The sequence below is a fragment of the Schistocerca gregaria genome, chromosome 2 (genome assembly GCF_023897955.1).
Source record: "Schistocerca gregaria isolate iqSchGreg1 chromosome 2, iqSchGreg1.2, whole genome shotgun sequence".
Classification (NCBI taxonomy): Eukaryota; Metazoa; Arthropoda; class Insecta; order Orthoptera; family Acrididae; genus Schistocerca; species Schistocerca gregaria.
In genome coordinates this window covers 131,839,315-131,851,533 of record NC_064921.1, presented here as the reverse complement: position 1 = coordinate 131,851,533, position 12,219 = coordinate 131,839,315, and the positions used below count along the sequence as shown (strand labels likewise).

General features: G+C 44.7%; 1 protein-coding gene across 1 annotated transcript in view; it reads right to left on the bottom strand.

The window, feature by feature from the left end:
* The window catches only part of LOC126335674 (gastrin/cholecystokinin type B receptor-like), a 595,933-nt gene extending 585,025 nt beyond the window's left edge, over positions 1-10,908 (bottom strand). Inside the window, exon 1 of the mRNA XM_049999131.1 lies at positions 9,065-10,908. Coding sequence (XP_049855088.1) covers positions 9,065-10,148 — 1,084 coding nt within the window. The 5' untranslated portion in view covers positions 10,149-10,908. The remainder of the gene's footprint in view (positions 1-9,064) is intronic.
* Positions 10,909-12,219: the final 1,311 nt, after the last annotated feature.

Here is a 12,219-nt window from a genome sequence, read left to right as displayed (position 1 = left end):
ACCTTCCAAGAATTTTCAGTTGGTTAATTGGTCGGCCTCTAAATTAATTGCCGCCATTTGACGACGAACAGAATATTGTAAACCGAAACGACGACAAAAAAATAAACTGTCTTACGATATGCGGCAGATTTAGTTTTTTTAAGCAATAAAAGACTGATACACATTCTACAAACGCAAACAATGATTAACTTTAATCTTCACTGTGACCACAAGAGTTGCACCTAGCAACATAATGATAGAATCGCAGCGCAAGCTCAGTGTATGAATATGCAATGTGTCAGAAACAGTCTGAGGAGCTTGTAAGGGTATTGCAAGGCAGGTTGTGCCGTGAAATAACTGTTGAGAAAATATTCGATACGTTGAGTCGTTTCCGAGTTAATAAGAATTGAAATTAGTGAAATACGTCGTTGCGCGAGCAAATTCATGCTGCCCGCCAACTGTAGTTATTAGCCAAATGTTTTGCCAGTACGGTCTTTGATCACAATATAAAAGTCCTTCGACGATGAGCGGTTTCACCCAGTAATGACCATCTTCATCTTGTTAGTGTCAGTTGCTCTCATGACGTGAATGAAAGCGCATGAATCTAGTGAGTCTTTGGCTCGAGCGCCGTCTTCACTACTGCCCCATGGCGAATTTATGCAACGCTCTCCTGATCGATTTTAGGAAACCAAACCAAGAACACGTTTGGCGACACCATCTCTAGCGTTCCGCTTGATTTTCATCGAGTACGGCTTCATACGGTAAAGTCAACGTTAATTAACTCGGAAATGGTACAACGTAACGATTTTTTTAATAATTATTTCTCAGCACAAGATACCATGTAAAATGTTTACAATCTTTTCAGTCTGTTTCTGACCGATCTGTACATTAATGTTGTATTAATGGGGTGATCCGTAGTACAGCCCGCAAGTTAATTGTTTTGAAGTGTTCCTTTTCTCTCATGTCGTAACGGTCGTGGCGTCGTGTAAAGTTCCACCCGCGGTGGCGACAAACTTACAGATGTGCGGCGTGTGGGACAATTAACTCCACGTGTCGCTCGGTAGATTTACTCGTTTACGTTTATTGTCCTCAACGAGGTGCAACAGTTGAAGCGATGAGCTTTTAGCTGATTGGCTCTGAAGATACGGAATATTGTTACCTAGGCTTGCTTCTTAGACGCTAAGACATAGGTCTTCTTTCCATACGTGTGTTATAATAGTTTATGACCGAGTCAAACGATAGTTCTTCTATTCTATGATGCTCTTTTTTGAGTTGCTGGCTATTTGCTCCTCACAAATGTGATAACAAACTTACTCGCTTCCCATCTTCCCTCATGTTAAGACTTCACAAGTCTCCGAAATAATTATGTTTCGTTTACGAGATTTCCTGTAGTACTTTTAGAGTAAGCATAAGTAGTAGTGTCTTTGACCCAATATGTGTTTCTTACTGTAAAAACTTTTGTTTTATCTTTCACGTTAAGGTCGTGCTGTTAAGTTTGTTGATATGATATCAGATTGATATTAAGACGTTAACGTTACCTTATGTAGTCATCTAAATTGTGTTAACTAAACGAAAAACATTTTTAGCAATGTTTCACATATTTTATTATTAGCTCACGGCCTAGGTTTTAGATTATTAGACGGTTTTCTAATACAGAACTGATCTCAAAGAAGGGAATCCGTAAATGATAAACACCTTAACTTTTGAATGTATCGATTGTTAAGTTTTGTTATAAAAGCACTCACCTGTTACTTTTGACACAGGTAGGTAACCATTTTACAGAATTTATTAGGACAGCAGTTACCTCTATGAATAAACATATATTGGAGTAGAGTTATGTGCACAGTAATGGGAGTTTATATCACTATCTCTTTATGAATGAAGGCCAGACGATTCTTGTCCTACGTGCAGACTGTAACATTCTTTAAAATCAGTGAATAATTGAACTGAGTTAGCTCGTTCAATAGTAAGTGTGTCGATTAACAAAGTAATTATGAATTTCTAAAATTTGAAACTGTATGAGCTTGGCACTCTTTCTCTCTTTGTGTAGGAATTCTACATTTATTATAAATTTCTGGCTTTGTTATAAGCAGTGTTCGACAAATGATAAACCTGGCTCATTAAAGCTGCACTTTCTGCGGTGTTCCCGGAGCGCAGTACAAATTGACCCCAGACGCTGTCCAGTACAGCAGAACCGCTACACTTACGTATTTTAACTTGTTGAACGCTGGCTCGGTGACTACACCGCATAAAACTCGCATTGTTCTGATTTTATATACGGACCTCACGTCTGAGATAGTGACCTTTAAAGCCATTTGAGGCTAGTATCATATGGAAATGATCTTTTAAAATTTTTATTGCGAATCATGTTAAGCAGCGATGTATATACATGTTGTTCCCGTAACTACTGTGGTTGTGAGAAAAATTTAATAGGTACGCCACCAGCTTTCGCGTTCTCCACATAGACATTTGGAATATTTGATGCTAATGAAATTAACAAAGGTGTATAAAATTTATATCTGTATACGAGGGCCTGCTGAATATTAATCCCTTTGAATGTTTATGCGAAAACTCTTAAAACTCTTTAATTAAAAAGCCTTTTTTTTACATTCTAACATCTTTATCGTAAAGTCGACATGTTTGCTGATCTCTGCCGCTAGAGGACTCAGAATTGTATCGTGAAAAATGGCGGTGTGTAACGTAACTACGTCAGTGCGCGAGAAACAGAGTACTGCAACCGAGTTTAGAATTAGAAAAGTCTGTCCATACACGGAACACCCTCCCTTCAGCATGACAATGCCGGACCACATACACGCGCTGCGACGTCTGCAGTAATCCGACGCCTCAGGTTCATCTCATCGATCATCCTCCATATAGTCCAGACTTCCGCACACCCGATTTTCATCTGCTTTCAAAACTTAAAGAATACCTTCGAGGACTTCACTTTCATGGTGCTAAGCGTTGGAAGCACAGGTCAGGTTCTGGCTTCGTAAAGGAATTCAAACATTCTGCAGTGAAATATCCAAATCCAAATGGCTCCAAGCACTATGGGACACCATCTGAGGTCATCAGTCCCCTAGAACTTAGAACTACTTAAACCTAACTAACCTAAGGACGTCACACATATCCATTCCCGAGGCAGGATTCGAACATGCGACCGTAGCAGTCGCCCGTTTCTAGACTGAAATGCCTAGAACCGCTCTGCCACAACGGCTAGCAGTGAAATATCTACAAACTGGTCGTTGGTAAAAATGTCGCCAGGGTGACTGTGTTTAGAAATAACTACGTAGACAAAAAGAATAAAGATGTCGAATGTTAATCACACCTGTTGTATATAAAACACTTTGTGACTTTTCACTTAAAAAATTCAGGGGCATTACTTTTCAGCACATTCTCGTACTTGTGGTTTTTGTTAAATCAATATTAGGCGCAGGACGAATATGGTTTCTTTTATTTCCAGCTTCTATGTTCTCTCTCGGCCTTGTAAATAGTGATCTGCCACTCTGTCCCTGTATTAGGGCTGCTATAATCATGTATTTTAATTTGTTGAACACCAGCAAAGTGACTAAACCGGTATAACTGTCGCATTATTCTGCTTTTGCATGTGTACTTCACGTCTAAGATAATAAGCTGTAACGTTAATTGACGGCAGTATCATGTGTAATTCATAGTTTTACGTTTTTAGTGCAAATCATACTATATACATATACATACTATATACATATGTTGCGACCGTGACTATTGTGATTGTGAGAAACCTTTATTAACGACGTATGGAATATATAATGCTACTTGCTTACAAATTTTGAAATTAACAAAGGTGTGTAAATTTTATGTGTTTCGGGTCGTTAAAATTAAACTGCAGCAACTCACGAACGTTTTGTGTGCTCAGTAACTACCGTATGCTGGCGAAACTTGGTTGATATGTTAATGTCCCAATGCGGAACCAGTTTAAGAAGGAAAAAAATATTTCTAGTTAATAGTACCAGTTTTGGCCATCAGGTGCAAATCTGGTGCCGTACTGGGTATTGTCGACGTATCCAGTGCTGGTATCGAACAAAGTGTATAAGCGACAGGTTAATAGTAAGATGAACATTGTGTCTTGCTAATTTATTCAGCATTTTATGCCCACCTCCCGTTGCTAATACATATGGAAACACTTCTACAATGTTTATCTTGCATTCACAGACCAAATTTGCACCTGGTGGCCGAAATGGGAATTAATTTAAATAATTCGTTTCCAGCTTAAATCGGTTCTGCATTAACGCACTAGAATATCTACATAGTTTTGCTGCCGTACGTTAGGTACGGCACACACTGGACCTCTGTGAGTCTGTGAGTTGCTGTACTTTGTTTAACTACTGTAGCATTAATAGCAGGTGGTTTATAAATACCTAAAAGATAGCCAATAACTAAATTACAAAACAAAGCGATTAGTTCTAAATAAAACAGTTAAACGGGAAAATGACTCTTCTCAAAACTATTAACTCCAATAAAGGATTAAAGTTCACAGCGAGGTTGTCAACGTTGAGCTAGCTCGGCACGGTACGAACATCTTCATGTAGCGGATTGATGTCCCCTTGTGTACCTTGCGACGTACATTGCTTGACACCAGAGGATTTTGCCAACGCAGTTGGCGTCTGCACTGACCTGAAGCGCTGCGCAAAAACTCTGTTGGAAGCTGTCTCTTTTCGATAAATCCTGTACTATTCGTATCGATGTCATCGAACTACTATAAATAGTAATAAAAGGAAATTCAGTATTGTGCGTTGAAAGAGAAATCTTTATTTCTGTTCCAAATCGATTTCAGTCATTGCGTGATCATCATCAGTGCTAGTATTAAAGCCCTGTGGTCTCATAAATACAAGTAGTAAAATAACATCTGCACGTTCCAGTGAAGACTACAGGCGTCCGCTCTCACTCGTACCTCCATTGATATTTGCAGATATTGCAAGTTTATTGCTTGTGCTTATGAGTCTACAGGCCTTTAATACTCCGGTATGACACGGACTCTCTAATGGTATGTTCAGATATTGCAGTTTTACTGCTTTTATTTATGAATCCATTGGGCTTTAACACTACGGGTTACGATGGTCCGCAACAGTAATAATAGTTTCTACTTCAACGACCAATGCTGACCCTATTTTTCTTATTAAACCTCGAGCGGACGCGCCTAGGTATAAGGTGCAACAACGACAAATAATATGGACTTGTGCTGTTCCATTGTTGTTTTACAACCCTATACCTATTCCTTCATTATTACTTCAGCTAACACAGCTGGCACGTCCCAGTGAAAAGCAGCGAGGTAGGTGAGAAATAATTTACGACCAGTGCAAGCAAGTGACCCAGAGTCGGAGCTAGCAGCACAATTCCATAATGAGCAGTTGTCTACGAGCTAATGAGTTATCGGATAAGATTTTGGTTGGGACCTGGTATAACTGCGCTGTTTAATGCTTCGAGTGCGTCATTACTTCGTGACAAGTTGCACGCTGAAATTGAGCGATATAATGAAAGTTCATTTTATTTTTACTTCATTAAAGAGTGATTTAGCTCGTTTAACGGTATTTTACTTTTCTCTAATTACGTCTATGGTCACAATCTTTTTGTTTAACAGATTACCGGTTTCGGTCTTTAATGACCATCATCAGATCTGTTTCATAAAAACAAAGTCCTAATGTACTGCAGCCATAGTGGCATTGTCAAATATTAAATGTGGAATCAGCACCAGCATCGTCAAATACATATGAATCACATCACATGCTGGTGTTGATTCCGCATTTAACATTTGACGATGCCACTATGGATGCAGTCCATTAGGACTTTGTTTTTAGGAAACAGATGTGATGATGGTCACTAAAGACCGAAACCGGTAATGTGTTAAACAAAACTATCGTGACCATAGAAGTCAATTAAAGGAAACTTATTACATATACGGGTCACCGTGTTTTTTCGCGACGATGTCGCACTCGTGAAAGTTTATTTTATCATAGCTGAATCAAACTACGATTAAACTGTGATTTTTGATCATACACGTTTACCTTGACAATATCTACATCTACATACATACTCCGAAATCCACCATACGGTGCGTGGCGGAGGGTACCACGTACCACAACTAGTATCTTCTCTCCCTGTTCCACTCCCAAACAGAACGATGGAAAAATGACTGCCTGTATGCCTCTGTACGAGACCTAATCTCTCTTATCTTTGTGGTCTCTCCGCGAAATGTGAGTTGGCGGCAGTAAAATTGTACTGCAGTCAGCTTCAGATGCTGGTTCTCTAAATTTACTCAGTAGCGATTCACGAAAACAACGCCTCCTTTTCTCCAGTGACTCCCACCCGCGTTCCTGAAGCATTTCCGTAACACTCGCGTGATGATCTACTAATAACAAATCTAGCACCCCGCCTCTGAATTGCTTCTATGTCCTCCCTAAATCTGACCTGATAGGATCCCAAACGCTGGAGCAGTACTCAAGAATAGGTCCTATTAGTGTTCTATAAACGGTCTCCTGTACAGATGAACCACATCTTGCCAAAATTCTACCAATGAACGGAAGAAGACTATCCGCCTTCCCCACAACTGCCATTACTCTTTATCCCACTTCATATCGCTCTGCAGTGTTACCATCAAACATTTAATCGACGTGACTGTGTCAAGCACTACACTACTAATGGAGTATTCAAACATTACGGGATCCTTTTTGCCATTCATCTGCATTAATTTACATTTATCTATATTTAGATTAGCTGCCATTCTCTACACCAATCACAAATCCTGTCCAAGTCATCTTCTATCCTCCTACAGTCACTCAAGGACGACACCTTCCCGTACACCACAGCATCATCAGCAAACAACCGCACATTCCTATCCACCCTATACAAGAGATCATTTCTGTAGATATAAAACAACAGCGGACCTACCACACTTCCCTGGGCCACTCCAGATGATAGCCTCACCTCCGATGAACACTCACCATCTAGGACAACGTACTGGGTTCTATTACTTGAGAAGGCTTCGAGCTACTCACATACTTGGGAACCAATCCCATATGCTCGTACCTTAGGAGTGTGGGGCAGCGAGTCAAACGCTTTCCGGAAGTCAAAGGAGACGGTATCCGTCTAGGTGTTCTATGATTGGGTACAAAGTGCGCACCATGCCCTCTCCTGTTATGAAACACGAACAGCTGCTAGGATGAGTTTCTTAGAAGTAGATACCTTAGGGGTTGCGAAGCAACTCAAATCGCTTGATACGGGCAAGTCTTCAGGTCCAGATTGTATACCGATTAGGTTCCTTTCAGATTACGCTGATACAATAGCTCCCTACTTAGCAATCATATACAACAGCTCGCTCACCGATAGACCAGTACCTACAGATTAGAAAACTGCGCAGGTCGCACCAGTGTTTAAGAAGAGTAGTAGGAGTAATCCATCGACTACAGACCTATATCATTGACGTCGGTTTGCAGTAGAGTTTTGTAGCATATACGGTATTCAAACATTATCAGTCACCTCGAAGGGAACGATCTATTGATACGTAATCAGCATGGTATCCGAAAACATCGTTCTTGTGCAATGCAGCTAGCTCTTTATTCGCACGAAATAATGGCCGCTTACGACAGGGGATCTCAAGTTGATTCCGTATTTCTAGATTTCCGGAAAGCTTTTGACACCGTTCCTCACAAGCGACTTCTAATGAAGCTGCGGGCCTATGGGGTATCGTCTCAGTTGTGCGACTGGATTCGTGATTCCTGTCAGGAAGGTCGCAGTTGGTAGCAATAGACGGCAAATCATCGAGTAAAACTGAAGCGATATCAGCTGTTCCCCAGGGAAGCGTCCTGGGACCTCTGCTGTTCCTGATCTATATAAATGACTTGGGTGACAATCTGAGCAGTTCTCTTAGGTTGTTCGCAGATGAGGCTGAAATTTACCGTCTAGTAAGGTCATCCGAAGATCAGTATCAATTACAAAGCGATTTAGAAAAGATTGCTGTAAGGTGTGGCCGGTGGCAGTTGACGCTAAATAACGAAAATTGTGAGGTGATCCACACGAGTTCCAAAAGAAATCCGTTGGAATTCGATTAGTCGATAAACAGTACAATTCTCAAGACTGTCAATTCAGCAATACCTGGGTGTTAAAATTACGAACAACTTCGGTTGGAAAGACCACAGAGATAATATTGTGGGGAAGGTAAGCCAAAGGTTGCGTTTTATTGGCAGGGCACTTAGAAGATGCAACAAGTCCACTAAAGAGACAGCCTACACTACACTCGTTCGTCCTCTGTTAGAATATTGCTGCGCGGCGTGGGATCCTTACCAGGTGGGATTGACGGAGCACATCGAAAGGGTGCAAAAAATGGCAGCTCGTTTTGTATTATCACGTAATAGGGGAGAGAGTGTGGCAGATATGATACGCGAGTTGGGATAGAAGTCAGTAAAGCAAATACGTTTTTCGTCGCGGCGGGATCTATTTACGAAATTTCAGTAACCAACTTTCTCTTCCGAATGCGAAAATATTTTGTTGAGCCCAACAAACATAGGTAGGAATGATCATCAAAATAAAATAAGAGAGAAACTTCTTGGCAGATTAAAACTGTGTGCCGGAACGAGACTCGAACTCGGGATCTTTGCCTTTCGCGGGAAAGTGCTCTACCCGCCCGCCCGCAAGTGCTCTACCCGGCCGCGAAAGGCAAAGGTCCGAGTTCGAGACTCGGTCCTGCACACAGTGTTAATCTGCCAGGAAGTTTCATATGAGCGCACACTCCACTGCAGAGTGAAAATCTCATTCTGAAAATGAGAGAGAGCTCGAACACAAAGGTTTAGGTGTTCGTTTTTCCCACGCGCTGTTCGCGAGTGGAATGGTACAGAGATGTGGTTCGATGAACCCTCTGCCAAGTACTTAAATGTGAATTGCAGAGTAATCGTGTAGATGTAGATCGTACCTGTTCGAGGTTTAATGCTGGTGTGGCGGCCGAGATGAACGCAACTCCTGATGGGGTCCCCGTACCACAGAATAGGTTCCCTGTGCGTCTTGTCGCTGCCTGATGACGGTACAGTATTACATGCTGACAGAGTGGTTCAGTACTCACCGAGCATCTTGAGGACGCGCCGCGACTGCGAGGAATGGCTGGCCCTGCCGGCGGCGTGGTGGTGGCGCGGCGTGTGCACGCCGGACAGCTGCAGCTGCGCCTGACTGCCGGCCGTCGACGCCAGGGACGCCGACGCCGAGTGGGCGCCGTCCTTGTCGGCCGCCGTCGCGACGCAGCCGTAGTGCTGGTGGCCGTTGCGGTGGCCGTAGGGCCCGGCGTCGCGCTTCATGGCGCTCGAGCGCCGCAGCCGCAGCCCGATGAGCGCGTACAGTATGGTTATGAGCGTCATGGGCGCCACGAAGAAGAGGAACGTCGAGATCTCGAACAGGTGGTGCACCGTCTCCTCGCGGAACATGCAGCGCGTCATGCCGGCCGGCCCCACGATCTGCAGGTGCAGCGCCTGCGGCACGGCGCACGCCAGCGACAGCAGCCACACGGCCACTATCAGCTTGACGGCGCGCGACAGCTTCGACATGGTGTGCGACAGGAACGGGTGGCAGATGGCCACGTACCGCTCCACCGTGAACGCCGTGATGGTCAGCACCGTCGCGTTAGACGACGTCTCGGCGGCGAGGCCTCGCAGCCGGCAGAAGGTCAGCCCGAAGATGTAGGGGTAGTGCTTCCACACCTGGTACACCTCTGGCGGCAGCCCGGACACCAGCAGCAGCAGGTCGGACACGGCCAGGCTGAACAGGTAGTAGTTGGTGGTGGTGTGCATGTGCTTGTTGCGGTAGATGACGATGCACGTCGTCATGTTGCCCAGCACGCCGGTGAAGAAGATGATGGCGTAGAGGACCGTCATTGGCACCACCACGTACAGCGGGTGCCGCACCGCCACCACCTCCAGCGCCGCCGCGGCCGCCGATGCAGCCGTAGAGTTGGACGCCGCCGCCTTTCCGGGGGAGCCGTCATCCGACGCGTTCACCGGCAGCGCCGTCGCCAACAACAGAATGTCAGCCGCGTCGATCGCGTCCTCTGCCGCCCCCACCGCCGGCCGCACCGTGTCCTGATCCGCCAAAAACCTCATTATGCCCTCGGTCGCTGCCGTCGCAGCAACGCCCTCTATGCTAAACGATTCGCCCATCGCCAACCGCAGAGTGACCCGTTTTCACACCAATACACTCCTCTGCCCTGTCAGCATAGATTTTGCGACCCTGCTCGCACCTCTACCTTTCAGTGGTGTGGAGAACATTTTGCACTTACGAGCCTGTCAGACATCCTCTTTCGCACACGAATAACAGTAAAATACAACTTATACTGATCACTAGTCCACTATTCAAGGCACACCACTCGGTACTAGAGGGTAACTTTTTGACGAGAGTGGTGCAGCTATCACCACGCGTAAGACACAGAGTGCGCAGTTCATATCTCGCGATAGTGGTCTTTGTTTAGTTCATTTCGTATAATTCACCCTGCGGCAATATTCACTACTATCGATAGTACTTCCAACTTTATTCCAGCGTGATCGGTTGCAGCAACTTTTTTTTTTATTTTTTGATGCTTAACACATACATTTGGACCCAAATATTAGGTGTCACCTTGTCACTCGTTGCGACCATAGCTTAAAACAGTGTAGTTTTTAAATTACTGGCTGTTTTGTGACACCGATCGACAGGAAATCACGATAATGCGAACTTAACACATATTTCATTTAGAATGCCAGTTGACGTCTATTACAAAAGTCGACAACGACGCTAAGTCGCGTGCATCTACACTCGGTGTAGAGAGACGACACCCACGGCGCAGACCACCTGTTACCCTCGCGCCACTGTACTTTGCGCGCGCTCGGCCCGTCTCGTCGCCACTACGCCGCTGCCACTGCTGTTGCGGCAGCCACTCGCGACTCGAATCGGCCGCGAACTGGCGCGCTCCGCAAGACGAGCCTCTGCCTCCGGCGACGCCTACCCCCACCACCACCCACCGGCAGGCTCGCGCCTGCGCGTTGGTACCTGTCCTCCGCGGATCGGCAAGTGTCGCTGCCGGTAGCCGGCGACCGGCGCGAAGAGCGGCCGCGCCTGCAGACTCGCCGCTGCCAAGGACGCTGGGTCCGCCGCCTCCTCCACCGCAAGCGGAGGACGCTCCGTCCGCGGGCAGGTCGCCGGTCGTTGCCGCGTCGTCATCACAGCAGTGACTAATGACCGCTTTTTGAGTAATACACCGCCACTCGGCAATTAATGGTTTGACATCCGTAAGCGTACCATAACTGCAGTGGAAAGTCCTACAGCTGTCAAGTAGACACTTGTTCATCACCGTAGTGTCGACCTCCCACATTTTATAATGTTATTTTTTTCCTTTATTTTTTCCATTCGTTGACGCTTCCGTCCCTTCACTCGTCCGTCGGCCGTCGTAATTTAATATATTATTAATATTATGTTGATCATTATTTTGATTGTTGCCGACTTACCAGGTGCGCCTTAATAAAAATGATATTTCATTCAGTTTTGATTTACAATGTTAGACTCGCTGAATCTTAAGTCATGAGCGCATAAGTTGAACAATGGAATAAACTTTTTATATTAATTTCCTCGGTTAGTCAGTTCAAATGGCTTGGCTCTGAGCACTATGGGACTCAACTTCCTAGGTCATCAGCCCCCTAGAACTTAGAACTACTTAAACCCAACTAACCTAAGGACATCACACACATCCATGCCCGAGGCTGGATTCGAACCTGCGACCGTAGCGGCAGCGGAGTTCCAGACTGCAGCGCCTAGAACCGCTCGGCCACTACGATAGACCTAGTCAGTTCACTTTAAAGCAAAAAATCTTTATTTATTAATTACAATTGCGGCCCACACACGGGCAAGACTATTTTTTCTTACCTCCGTTAACCTTTGTATCGTAGTCGGAGTCCTGGCTATGGCTCTCGGCTATGGTACTAAAAATAAGAATCTTAAAGCTACGTATTTCTGCAACTTCGTGCGGCTGTAGAGAAAAATGAATGTTATGTTAAAGAGGGCGAGTTTTTCGCTTCCGCTAAATTTTTATAAGTTAATATCGCCACGTAATAGCGTCGTTGGCACCATCGGCCGCTGCGGTTGTTGAACTGTAAATTACTCGACTGCAGGTTGATTCAAGGAAGGCGGACACGAAATCGGGATCACCTCTAACAAGTTAAAAGTGCACAATAATATTAAATGAATACATTATCTGCTTAA